This window comes from Macrobrachium nipponense, chromosome 42 (assembly GCF_015104395.2).
Source record: "Macrobrachium nipponense isolate FS-2020 chromosome 42, ASM1510439v2, whole genome shotgun sequence".
In the NCBI taxonomy this organism is placed as follows: domain Eukaryota; kingdom Metazoa; phylum Arthropoda; class Malacostraca; order Decapoda; family Palaemonidae; genus Macrobrachium; species Macrobrachium nipponense.
Window position 1 is genome coordinate 46,938,146 of NC_061103.1, and position 14,374 is coordinate 46,952,519.

At 38.6% G+C, this 14,374-nt stretch overlaps 2 protein-coding genes across 3 annotated transcripts in view; both read right to left on the reverse strand.

Annotated features, from left to right (window-relative positions):
* LOC135213185 (uncharacterized) overlaps nucleotides 1-14,374 on the reverse strand; it is a 64,143-nt gene that overhangs the window by 48,640 nt on the left and 1,129 nt on the right. The window lies entirely within an intron of this gene.
* Nucleotides 61-13,437, reverse strand: LOC135213361 (hemicentin-1-like). The gene is made up of 10 exons (XM_064247339.1): nucleotides 13,337-13,437; nucleotides 12,846-13,001; nucleotides 12,550-12,707; nucleotides 10,556-10,706; nucleotides 9,230-9,360; nucleotides 8,388-8,547; nucleotides 2,115-2,583; nucleotides 1,868-2,010; nucleotides 1,209-1,639; nucleotides 61-870 (listed from the first exon to the last, which is right to left on the reverse strand). The coding sequence occupies exons 3-10, from the start codon at nucleotides 12,658-12,660 to the stop codon at nucleotides 61-63; spliced, it is 2,406 nt and encodes an 801-aa protein (XP_064103409.1). The 5' UTR covers nucleotides 12,661-12,707; nucleotides 12,846-13,001; nucleotides 13,337-13,437.

Genomic DNA, 14,374 nt, shown 5'->3' on the forward strand with positions numbered 1-14,374 from the left:
CAGGATGTGCAGAAGGGGTATAATCCCTACGACTGACTTGTTTTGCACAAAGACTTTTATTTATTTGTGGGTATGGTTGTAGGGCAACTTTTGGCTAGGATCTTTTCTTTTGCCTGGCTTCTCTCTCTTTCCTGAAGCTTTTGGTAGAGTTGTTATTGTGTAAACTGGAGTTGTAATCAACTGTACCCCAGTTCCTTCGTAGTCAGGTTTTCTAGGCAGTAAAAGAAGTTCTCCATTGTCTGCCTTGCACAAAGTGACTGGTATTCCGGTTTCAACCCTGTTTAAGCTAAGAATTCTTGATGGATCTCCTCTTGGATGCTCTGACTTCGGTATTGTTTCACCCTGTGGTAAGGGACGCACATTCTTCGTTTTTGAAGGCATCTGGCCTTTGTTTGTGACTGGACTGACCTCTGCTGGCGAAATAGCGAGGCAGATTACCTCAACTGGTGATAGACTTTCTCCCTGAGCAGGTGGCCCTCTCTTGCTTAATTGAAAGTGTGTTTCTTGGGAGGAAAGGTCCTCTGGCATCTCCCTCAAAGGAATGGTTAAGGGAACGCCTTCATGTGATATCCTTGAATTATGACGACCACCTTCAGGAGTCTCATATAAGAGTTTCATAGACAAGCAAGACTTGGTCGTATCTATGAAGGAGGAAGAATGCTTGTATCCTGTTGAGTCTTCCAGAGATGACGCCTTTTCTGGTGATCTCACAACTCTGTCAATAGGCAAGGCAATGCAAGGTTGATCTGATTCACCTTTGGAACAGTAAAAAGATGGCCTCTCCTCTGCTGCAGCCAACTTCATTTCATTGTCAGATTCTGATTCAGACACTCCTGAGTCTTCACTTTGATCATGGGATAGGTTCATCCTCTGAAAATATTGAGGTAGTTATATATTTAGACAAGACAAGGTGCTAAAATAGGTATTTTATATAAGAATATACTAATAAGTGTGTCTGAAACTATGTTCACTGTCAGTGTCCCCAGTGCCATGAGCAGCAAAAGGCCTTCTATGAGATATTTCCATAAGAACCAAAATAACACAGTCATTAAATGAATCATGAATTATTGCTAAAGTATGTTAATGAAGTCCATCTATAGTTACAATGATTGAGTTAGATTAGTCAGATAGTGATGAATGTTAAAGGAAATTGGTAAACATGTACTGAAACAAAATGACTTGCCATATAATATCCAAATTAAACTTACTTGTCTATCTGTGTAAGACACTCGATGTGGTCGAGGTGACTTTGACATTTGTGTTTGTACCTTGCCAGCCAGAAGAACTGCATTTCCAATATCTTCATCACTAGATTCATGAGTTTCATCTGTTCCCTCTCTGTCACCAGAAGGGTAGATGTGCGTGGAGTAAACAAACATTGGATCTAGTAGTTCATCTTTAGGGTGTTCCTCCTGGACACACGAGACAACGTCCAAGTGTTTTATAGACTGTACAACATCAAGGTCTAATCCTTCAGTAGAGGAGGAGGAGGCCGGTGTCTTCCCACCAACTGGTTTCCTGGGACAAGTGTAGGACCTTCTAATGATGACTATCACAGACAAAAGCAGCACCAGAATCACCCCCACAACTCCCAAGGCAGCACCGATGCCTGGAGAAACCTCTATGGCTGATTCTTGCACTGAAAACATAAGATAGAAACTGTTACATACATGAAGATAATCACTTGTAAGTAAAATACTTAAACTGTTGAGCCAGAACCCCATTATGAAAGTGATGTGTGGATTTTGAATGTGAATGAAGGTTGCTTTACTGGGTATCTGGACTAGACTTTAAAAGATATGTGGTGATATGTTTAAGGTGTAAGATAGGCAAAACTACAACAAAATGACAACAATAGTAGTCTAACCTGGAGCTGCTGTATGTTGGGCACTGCTAGTCTGAACCTTCATGGTGACAGGGTCACTTCGGCCTCGAATGTTATGACCCACGATGTTCAGAATGACCCCTTTCCCGGACTCCATGCCACTGACCACCCACTCAGGATACTCACTGTTTGGAAGTTATGTTTAAAATTACAGGTGAGCTACTGAATATCTTTCAAGAAAATCTTAAAAAATACAATTAATTACCATTGACATAGTGGTCTGCCTTACCTACTAATATTTGCAAGGACCAGACCATCTTGCCACACTTCCAGCAGGAAATTCTGAGGCAGCCCTCCATCAAATCCCTCCAAGCAGGCCACAGCAATGGCTGGTTTAAGAGCATCAGGGTTGACATGTGTGGCCGAGCAATTGGTGGGCATATCAGGTGGGCCGGCTGGGACTAGGTTGACAGTACATGGCTCCTTCTGACGGCCGACGTTATTCGTTGCCCTGCAGAGCAGTCGACCATAGTCTTCCCTCCTCTCAGGCACGACCGTCAGGGTCGACGTCAGTCCCTCGATGATGTACTTGTCCGAGGACAGGATCTCCTCGCTGCCGTCAGTCCTCTTCCGCACCCAGGACCAGACCAAGTTGGAAGAAGGCTCGGCCTCCACTGTGCACCTGGCCTTCACCACTGTCCCTCGAGCTGCCCCTAGGGTCCTCTCTCGACCTGCTGACCCTGCACATATGGGGGCATCTGGAAACCAGCCATTTATTTGGAATTAATTGTTAGTCAATAAAAGGTTATCTCACCTTAATACCCTTAAGTATTTCGTTACAAGAAAATAGATTTAAAATGTGTCCAAGAGGCTTTATGTCTAATATGTCTGCCTTTTCTAAGTGTCAAGTTTGCTTCTCTTGGCTGGTAAGATGGTCAGTGGGTCTTTTGTATAAGCAATGTTACTAATCTGGTAAGGTTCTATTTGTCAAAACATTATTGGAATGGAATAAAGAATTTAGGGCCAAGGCCAAGCACTTGGACCTATGCGGTCATTCAGTGATGGAAATGAAATTAAGACTATGTAGGTCTGAAAGATGTAACAGGAAGATAACCTCCCAGTTACACTATAAGATAATTGTTAGGAGAGTGTAGATATTAAGATGGAAAAAAGAATATGAACGGAGATACATTAAACGAAATAAAAGGGGTTGCAAAGATCCTTTGGTAATGCCTACAGTGTACCCCGTGAGTTGCACTGATGGCACTAACCACTACGGGATCAAAAAACATTATTCATTCCTCATTTCTCTGGTTAAGTTATCATATACTAACCTATGTTTACTTAGGTCATTGAAACATCCTTCCGCTCTTGTGTTGAGATACTCTCATCTCCTCATTTGTCCTTCTATTTTCATTCACACATAGGGATGAGAAAATGTTTCCTTTACCTCACTCATTCTAACACTCCACTATCTAATTATTTATTTCATCTTTCTTACTTCGTCTTACTTTAATAAACTTCTTTGAAGCCAGGCAGTTTTCACTTGATTCACTTGAAAAATAACTGTCATTATCCAATTCATTTATTCGTCATACTTTCAAACTCGAAGAACCAAGAAGATGACTAAATTTTACCCTGAGATATTTTCCCAATTAAACAATAATTACACGTTGAGATGATAGTCCTTAAAAACGGTTCATTCATTTAAAAGTAGTAATGAAAGATTGCTCATACCTCAGCTTCATTAACAAGAACCTAACTTTTGGTCCAAATGTATTGTAATTATCTGTAACAGATTGTAATCTGCAAAGCAAATTGCCATCTTGTGTGATAATTATCACACAAGATGGCAATTTGCTTTAACTTTCTCTTCTTCATTTCTAAGGAGTTTCATTGATCCTATAAACCTGCCTCTAGAACAAATTTCATTTAGAAGGAAATATTACTTATTTTTGGTGTAATAAGGAATATTCATATTACTAATTCCCAAACTTTTCATTTTTTCCAGATGGAATTCGTATTAAAAAGTTTATTAATATATCTACCTTTCCTTTGGTAAACTTTTATATTGGCTCAGTGATTACAATATTTCATTTATCTCGTATCACTGTTATATATCTTTTTATTATTATCATTTTCATTGCATAGACGATGGAATATTGTTTCCATGAAATCTCTCTTTATAATTAATCCCTTCAATCAAAAACGATTCTTTCAATGAAATCCTTGAGGATTTCAGAATTAACAAGGCATTCTCTCTTTGGCAATATAAGTATATGTTATACACACACACACACACACACACACACACACACACATATATATATATATATATATATATATATATATATATATATATATATATATATATATATATATATATATATATATATATATATATATATATATATGCTCACTGTTATTCACATAGGTGTTATGAATCTATTTTAATAATTTTACAGCCACGAAGAGATAATAAGAATAATAATAATAATAGTAATGAGAAGAAGAAGATAAACAACTCGAATACCACCCAGAACCAAAACCACAACTCCACCATTTCAACAAGAAAGGACCGAACCTTCAGCCAACAGCCCTCAGCACCCCCAGAGAGCAAAATTCCTCAGATTCCAGAAGGAAGTTTCTCCTTCTCTTCTCTCGAAGTCAAACGTTTTAATCATAAGTTCAACAAGAATAAAATATGCACGAAATCTACTCTCGTGGGACATATTTTTCAAGAGAGAGAGAGAGAGAGAGAGAGAGAGAGAGAGAGAGAGATCACAATCAACAATTACAGACGCAGTAAATCATGAAGTTTTCTTTTACTGCAGCTTAAGGGCATCTTCTCTCTCTCTCTCTCTCTCTCTCTCGCTCTCTCTCTCTCTCTCTCTCTCTCTCTCTCTCTCTCTCTCTCTCATCATTAAGAACTCCCAGAGATTTTCTAGTTAAAGGGAATATTAAGAAGCACATAATCCAGAATAATTAGGACGAAATTATTTCCAATCTCCATCGCGTTAAGGGGAAGGCAAATATCTTCAAATCTGAGGAGGAACGAGAGACGGATTGCGTAACATCTTGCTTCGTTCAGAATTAAGACTTTCTTTTGTAAACCTACTTAATATAAATTAAGGATAGGGGACGCATCATATACTGGTTACATACATGCATATTTGAAAGGTTACAATAGTATATTATGAGTACGAATCACAAAAACTTCTTAAGATGACTCTCTCTCTCTCTCTCTCTCTCTCTCTCTCTCTCTCTCTCTTCTCCTCTTCGGACAACAATGCTATTCGCTTAATGCACTTACTACATTAAGTAACATCCCCCAACTTTCGTCTCTCTAGCAAGTCCTCATAAACCACTTTCGGGAGTCCCTCATTCTCCCTCATTCAGCCCAACCCATAAACTTGACCCAGCAATCCGCAGCAGCCTCTTCTGGGTCCAGCTCAAGGTCAAATTACCCTCCGAGTTTATATTAGGCAACTCGTTCCCCTTTGTATGTCAAGCAACCCTCTAACTCACCAGTTAAGTCGTCAGTTTATTCTGCCTCTTTAGTTAAGCAATTGACGCTCCATCCAGCGCTTCTTCCTACTCTTTCAAAACACTTGCTCACATCACTGACCCTCCCAACATACCCACAGCACATTTATCTTCCAAATTTCTAACGCCCACCAATTCTGCCAGCCTAGATTGACACGATTTTCACTGCTGGATACAACAAGACCGCACATAGACACAGACACAGACATACTACAGCAGTCGCTATCACCAGCCAATCCCCTTAACACGCCCAAACACGGGGCGGAGGACACACCCACCCGCGACCACCCTATTCTCTTCTATCGACTCTATTTAGTGACCAGAGGCTGTATTCTGGAGTTCCCTTGGTCTCAGGAGTCAGGCGGAGGTGAGTGGATGGTCACATATTTGATGTCTCGGATTTCTTATCTATCGTTTACCCGAGTCGAATTGCTTCTTTGAAATGTTATCTTGGTAATGAGATTCTCTCGTTTATTGTTTAGTTAGTCCGTATATATATGAAGGCTTATCCATCAATGTGTGCACACCATACGCAAATATATTAATTGTCTATCTCAGTAAACTTGTTGGGATAAAAAAAAAAGAATAAAAAGCTAATGCCAGTCAAGCAAAATGCGGCAAATTTTGAATCGAATGATTTTTGAACAAAAAGGATAATCAGGTTTTACTAAAGCACACAGAATTCACCCACAGTGGGAAGCTGCAGCACCAGATCAATGACTTTATAGATCGCAGAAGAGAATGTAAGAAACTCAGATAAAGAACAGCCAAGAAAAAATAAATATTCCATCTGGAAACGCTAGGAGACACCATTAACAAAACCAGAAATCCATAATTATGGAATGCTGAACAAGATTTGGGACGCGAGACCTGCTTTGTCCAAAGCGAAGGAGAGGCATACGAGAGGTGGACTGTAGAGGGCACGACCTGACCAGCTTCGTACAAAACACGACCTTTTCGTACCTGCCTCTTGCGACTCTGCAGATCCTCGAATGACCCTGTATGACCTTAGAAAGTCATACGACTCGTGCGGCTTTTTTCTGTGAATTCTAAATCAAACGAACGTTTTCTTTGTATTAGACGCGACTAAGGGATATATTAGCCAAGGCTAAAATCATAGGTATATAAGTCTAATACAAAAGATATAGTATTCGTCTTAGATCATTTAAATCTAACATTAAACAAACGTATAGGTAGGTTGAGTTTGACAATTATGATTATAACTGGTGTACCCATTAGATTAAAAAATCTAATTCATTAACGTGGCTATGGAGAAAGATTATTTTTTAAAAAATGACAAAAAATAAAGAAATTCATAAGCTTTTTTTTGGCTGTCTTAACGGAAATATTCGCCTAAGTAACAAAACAATTGAGAGATGTTATCAGAGACAGGGCTGATAAATTCAGCGCCTAGTAATTTTCTTTATTTAAATATATCTAAGGAAAAATGGACGTTCCTTTTTGAAGGTAAATGAGCAATGAGGAGTATGTCGAGCAATATCATTTAAACTGCCCTTTTCATAAGTACAAATAAAATGAAGCCTTTTTATTTGATCTACACCAGTAACTTGAAAGATGTTGGAGGTGTCAGCTTCCTTACGGAGTTAGAGAAACAAATTATTGGAAGTCATATTTCGAGTGAAAATTTGTAGGTGAGATATTGGTCGTTCGAGTAAAGTAGAATAAAGTCAAAATTTCCTTGATTCGCATTTTAAAGAATAATTTAGATTTTGGTGTACTTTCTGAAATATTTATGGCTACACAACGCAGATATTATGTTATATAACTTCCTCTTTCATTTTGTGAATCTATTAATTAGCGCTCCTTCCGAATCTTAGCTTTTATTTGGTAGGAACCATTTTCACCTGAACAACTGCTGAGGGCCATGCTAACTGATATCTAATTCTGGGATGTACTTTATTTAGTCATTTGATTTTACAAGTATAATTGGTGCCAACCCAAATTCACTTATGCATTTTGAAATAAATATAGTTTTTTTTTTATTTTCTGTTTTAACCATGCAAAGTTCCGTGTCCCAGCTGAGAATCGATGGAACTGCTTCTATTAAAACCTCTATTGATATAAACATCCACCAAAATCCCTTTCGAAAATCTACACAAGAAGGAACCAGTTTTTAAAATGACATTTGAAGGGTCCTCCGTCTACAAAGATTTGAGGATATCGCAGAATTTTAAAGCAAAAAAAGGCTGCTGTTTATGGATGGTTCCAAAAACCTAAATTATCCTTCGTAACCTCTTGTGATTCTTCTCAAAGTCGTGGGATTCGTTAACAGATGGACCTTTTAAGGAAGACTTCCCATCTTTGTCTCGTTGGTGTAAACTGCAAAGTTTACAGTGTAAAGACAGCATGACTTTCAATAACTATTCTCTCTCTCTCTCTCTCTCTCTCTCTCTCTCTCTCTCTCTCTCTCTGCGAGATTACTTCATGTCAAAATCCGTTTTCTCTGAAGCTATTGATAGACGAAAGCGTATGAGAGAGAGAGAGAGAGAGGAGAGAGAGAGAGAGAAATAATTCCTCGAGATTTCCAATCCCCCTCCAACCACTCTCCATCCCCTCCCCAACCTCCAAGACCTCCCCCTACTGCATAATGAACTTGGACCCACAGGAACCCCCAGAAACCCAAATCTGCATCGAGAACTATCTAAAAATACAAAAATATCTTCCATAGCCAAATTCTGTCCAGAAAAATCATTTCAAATCCATCAACTTTTGACATGATTTATAAAAAGATACACAAACAGACGGAAAACAAAAACACATTCATAATCACATGATGGTTATAACTGCGCTGTCACGTGAATGATTTATATCCTTTAATTTATGGAAGGTGATCTGAAACTGGATCTCAAACCTGACCCGTTTCGACGCTATAGAGGAGAATGACTTCAGATAGAAAACCAAATCAGTCAGACTTTATACCCAGTCGTTAATTTCGCTGGTAATAAAGTGAGACACACACACACACACACACAACTCCAATGAACCCAAGACTCACGTTGGACTGTCAGCAAAAAGGTGTTGCTGACGGAACGGCCGTGGGCGTTGGTGGCGACGCAGGTGTAAGATCCCGAGTGGCTCCTGACGACGTCCCTGAGGACGAGCGACTGTCTGCTGAGGACGACTCCCGCCCTCACCCTCTGCCCGATTTCCTCACCCTCGTGGGTGGAAGAAGAAAACGAAAAAGAACTACAACAACAAGTTACATTACTATTTTGTTAAAAGCGATTAAGGAAAGTAGAGACCTTATTTTTTCCCTCGAAGTATCAAATATAATACTTGCAAATAACTTGTATAAATTTGTATTGGAGTGGAAGATAAGCGAAATATACATAGTTTATTTATATAATCTATAATCGTTTAGTTTTTAGTTATGGAAAATGGTAAGGGATGAGAAATAGACATGAAGCTAAAAATACAAATCTAAAAATGATTTTAGTTCGTGATTCTTGAGCACATTTCACAATCATAAGAATATTCTAGTCATCCTCATATCTTCATTTCCTGATTTACTTGTATCCAACAAAGTAACCTTTTTAAAGTATTTATTAAACCTTAAAAACTCTTTTGCTTAGAATGATTCATAAAAACCAATTCCAGTAAAACCGATCTTTAGTATAAGTTAAAATCAGATCTAAAAAGAAATTGAGAAAACCCGTTTGATGCATCATGAACCAAACTAAATTTATAACTCAATTATGATCTAAATCATGTGAATAATTTACTCGGGCAAAACATCTTTTGAAAGCAGACTTGACATTGATTAGAGAGAGAGAGAGAGAGAGAGAGAGGCCTTAGACGTGAATGAAAGAAATGAGGTTAGAGATAACAGGGCCTCACATTATGGTACCACTCGATGCGGTGAGACTTGGGGTTCGATTTGACGTGGCACTCGAAGTAGACGTCGTCCTCCTCCTTGATGTTGTCGGCCTCCAGAGGTCTCCCGAGGGTGAGCTCCACGATGGGCTCGTCTGGGAATGAAGCAGAGATAAACAGATGAATAGAGAAATAGATCAATATGAAAAGCAAGATGTCGACCGGTGATCAAGCCACTGAGGCGGAAGGACAGAAAGAGAAGGAAAGAGAATCTAGAGGATATAAAGAGAGAGAGAGAGGAGAGAGTTTCGATTGTAGAGAGAGAGAGAGAGAGAGAGATCTTGTAGGAACGAATAATCCTTACAAAGCGACGCATCTCCTCACAATAAAAACTAAAAAAATAAAACAACGAATATTTATAAGCATCACCTGATATACCCAGACAAAAGAGCAGGGAAAGTTTATTAAAATATTCTCATTATTATTCTGCTTTTCATTTGCCTGGAGTGATTATGAAAATGATGACGTTTTTGAAAATGCAGGAAAGAAAGAAGATCAGTTCTTCAGTTTTATATTTATGAATAAAGTTATTACTCTAAAATATTTTAATTCGTTTCCTAAGTTTCATATGAGAACAATTATGAAATGAAGAGCTGAGTTTTCATTTAATAGGTATTAGAATCCGATGTCATTTATGATTAATCTTTCCCTCTTTGTTTTTATATCTTTTTAATGCCACGCATAAAGTTTAATCAATAACAGATAACAAGAATTCTCGACATCATATTCCTATAGTTTTTGGTTTGAAGATTATTTGAGGGAACTTGATATGCAGGAGTTAGAAGAATATTCTAGTTAGACCTCCAGAGTAATTATAAAAATATATTTAACATTATATGAGTTCAGTAATAACGGTTTTGTAATCTGCTGGGAATTCCTGTGCTTGTATCATCTACAAACGGAATCGTCTCGGTTGACCAAGAAAAAAAAACCTAATTGAAGCATATTTGCCTAAAGAGGAGCTTACGATTCTGCAAACAAGTTATGCATTAAATAGATAAATAGATATATTAAAAGTAAACAATGTGCTGTAAGAATCTTAGCAATATCACTACACACTAGATATTAATAGTATATATCCCTTCACTCAATGACTGAAGATGACGATGACAAGGAACTCGAGAACAATAAAAAGAGATTTGAATGACACACAAAAGGTTTAAGGGAAGACTTCTTTGGCATTGAACCAATAGAAGCCGAAGCCCGACTAGGCAATCTTTTTCCCATCTCCTTGTCTCCTCCGCCATCCCTCAATCAGCGAGCGAAGGCGCAATTACCTCTTGCACTCACAGAAGACAGTGAGCTTTCTCCTGTCTGACAGAGGCTCCTCCTCTTTGGAGAGGGCGGGATTCACACCTGTGCAGGTGACAGTCGTCCCGTCGTCTGCTCCCGTCACAGCGACGGTCAAAGTGGCTGTCGTGATGTTGCCGCCGTCTTGTATCTGTTTCGTGCATTGACAGGAGGGGTTGAGGTCTATTAGGAAATGGTTCGTGGAACACTGCCTTTTATTTTCCTGCTGCCAAAGAATATATTATAAAATCTGAAGAACTGATTCTCATAAATTCATTTCAGATTCACTAACGTCCAGTGAATGACCAATTAGGATTTAGCAGGGACCAAAGGCTGAATTAGGGACCATTGCTTTTAACATTCGATAATTTCAATGGTCACAGGTGTAAGTTGAAAGAAAACAGAATATTCCTCACGTTTGTGAAGGAAATCGTAAAAATAATACTATTCATCACTATATGAATTTTTATTATACATAAAGATTGATTTATTTTTCTCAAAGATTTTTAAAGGTTTTCAAATAAAGAAGCAAAATAACCAGGTTTTAAGGATATATTATTAATGAATTATTTTGGAATCATGAAAGCTGACAGTTGAGAGGGAAAGTCCGAAAAAAGTTATGAGAGAGAGAGAGAGAGAGAGAGAGAGAGAGAGAGAGAGAGAGTCAGGGTTGGGGACAAGTATGAGGAAAGGAAATAAAAGATTAGAAAATTGATAGAAATTGAAAAATCAGAGTAAAATATCTTAACTGGGAACCAAAATTTACATGTAGCAAAGAAAGTTTGCAATTCATTCATAAAGAAAGATTCGCGCAATATATGAGAAAAATTTTATAAAAGGACGCACACACACACACATACACACACACACACACACACACATATATATATATATATATATATATATATATATATATACATATATATATATATATATATACATATATATATATATATATATATCATCATACATATATCTATATATATATATATATATATATATATAATATATAACAAAATTGGGGTATTTCTCTAAATATATGAAAAGAAATATTTCCAAAATTTAGCAGACCCTGACACCCTTTTCAAAAAAATGGTTCCTCTAACTAAATCACAGCAAATGTGAATCTATTATCCAGCGGCCAGCCGAGTTCCTTCCGACGCTCCTGATTGGCTAGTGATCAGCCTTTCACAGGAATGGAAACTGACCAGTGTCTCCCAAACCGTCAACAAGTGAACATCTCTGCTCCGACCTCTACTGACAAATATTTCTTTCAAAAGTTATAACTTTCATGACACCTCAGTTTTACCTGAAGAAAAGTAGTATCCTAACTTCGTCACTAAACATCGTCAAGCTGTTGACTTAATGATTATAATGATATAATGAATTATGTACACTAATGCAGATTAGTTTTAGCAGAGTTTCATAATTTTTTTTTCATCTGCTTGATGCATGACTCATGCCTTAAGTTATTTTTCTTTTTGAAGATGGAAGTGTCGTCGTCCTTTGGAGAAGAAGAAGAAGAAGAAGAAGAAGAAGAAGAAGAAGAAGAGAAAGAAATTCAGCTTTTTCTTTCACATAACGACTGAATGTGTAGTACATAATTCACATACCATTATAATCCTTAATTAAATCATTGGCTTGACGATGTCTAGTGATGAAATTGGGAAACTACTTTTTTTCAAGTAAAACTGAGGTGTCATGAAAGTTATAACTTTTGAAAGACATACTCATTAGGAGTGGTCGGAGCACAGATGTTCACTCGGTGTCGCTTTGGGACACACTGGCCAGTTTCCAGTCCTGTGACTGGCTGATCACTAGCCAATCAGGAGTGTAGGAAGTGAAGGGACTGGATAACAGATTCATGGGTGCTGTGAATTAATTATAGCGGTTCCTCAAAACCTCGAAATGACACGATAGACTTAACCAACACACAATAGGAAAAATGGTTCCCAGCGGTTCCTCAAAATCTAAAAAGGACCAGATGAACTTACGGCGTGAGTGACGTGGGGTTCCAAGGACTTTCCATCCTTCCACCAAGAGAGGTCCGCCGGAGGATGAGATCCTAATGCCCGACACACGACGCTTACTGTGGACCCCGACATTGCTATGATAGGATCTGGTTCCAGTATCCTGACTTCGACTGGGGAGACTGGGAAAAGAGGAGCCTGAACTTGTTTTAATAATTTATAATAAAAAAAAATGTATAAGGATACCATAAAATACAAAAACTTAATCTCAGATCCCAGACATAAGAGCCATACAATTAACCCCCGCCACTGGCACTTACGTGTGATATTGAGTGACACAGAGGCACTCCGTTGGGGAATTATGGCACCCTCCGAGGCGTTGAGGTGTGCGGGCGTGTGGGCGTAGCAAGTTAAAGATCCACCCTGGAGTTCCCTTTTGGCTGTGACTGACAGCGAGGCTTCGACTACACTCGATCCTGATGGGAAAGTGATTCAGTGATTTGTGAATGAAGTTACTACGATGATTTCAATGAATGAACGCTTGTAACGCCTGGTCTTTTATGAATGAAATTATAACAAATTAAATGAATAAATGTTTACGACTCTTCTTACTGTGGTTGTGGTAATGAATAAAGTTACTACAACAATGATAGAAGTTATAACAACAAACTGAGTAACATTTGAGGCCCTCGTTGTGATAATGATATTTGAATAAGATTATTACATCGCAAGAGAGAGGAGAGAAGAGAGCGAGAGAGAGAGAGAGAGAGAGAGAGAAGAGATAGAGAGAGGCTAAGAAAAGGATACTCACCTGTCACAGGATCCCAAGAGGAATGAGAGAGCAGGAGGGGGAGCTCCCTTCCTTCATTCCACCAGGAGAGAGAGGGCGCAGGACTCCCTCCCACGCTCCTACAGGTCGTTTCCAGTCAGTTGGTTCTCCTGCAGGGTCCTACTGTCCACCATCTCTCGGCCTTCCCACATCACCACAGGGGGCCCAGGGGGCACTGCAAGGATACATGATTATACACAAATATTTCAGGAACTGCAAACATGAGGTGGACTTCAGGGCAGAGGTGAACTAAGGCGAGTTCATAAACTTTATTGATCAAGTCTTTCAAAATATCAGTCATTTCAGACACCAAGGGAATCACAACCATCACTCACCGACGACCGTGAGATTGACCCTGGTTGTCGTGGACGTCGAAACGCGGTAATCGATCCTGCACGTGTAGACGTCCTGATCGTGGGCGTGGGTGGGTTCGAGCACCAGCGAGGGCGTGGTGGAAGGCACGAAAGCCCCTCCTGCCAGGCCACTTCGTCCCACCACCTGACGCCGCTGGAGAAGTCTCCCACACGAGCGTCGTAACTGGAAGGTCAGTCGTAATCCTTGAATTGTTTAGTCAAGAAATCATGAACATTCAGTCAATAAATCGACTGAAATGTCAGTTAAGAAATGAACAGAAATATCAGTCAATAAGTCAAGTGAAATGTCAGTCAAGAAATCATGAAAACGCCAGTCAATAAGTCAACTGCAATTTCGCTCAGTAAATTAACTGAACTGTCAGTCAATAAATTGACTGAAATGTCAACTAGTAAATCAACTGAAGTGTCAGTCCAGAAATCAACGGAAATATCAGTCAGTAAATCAGCTCAAGTGTCATTTAACCTTTCAATCGGGAATGAATGATTGACATGGCTTCAGATACAGGTCTTAGATAATATTAACAGGAATATCTGAACTGATGGTAAATCGAAAAGGTTACATGAAGTTACAGAGACTGTATCAATATTTTCTATATATGATTTCAATGAATAAATATTTGTGCTAAGATTAAATGTTTGTTGCTAT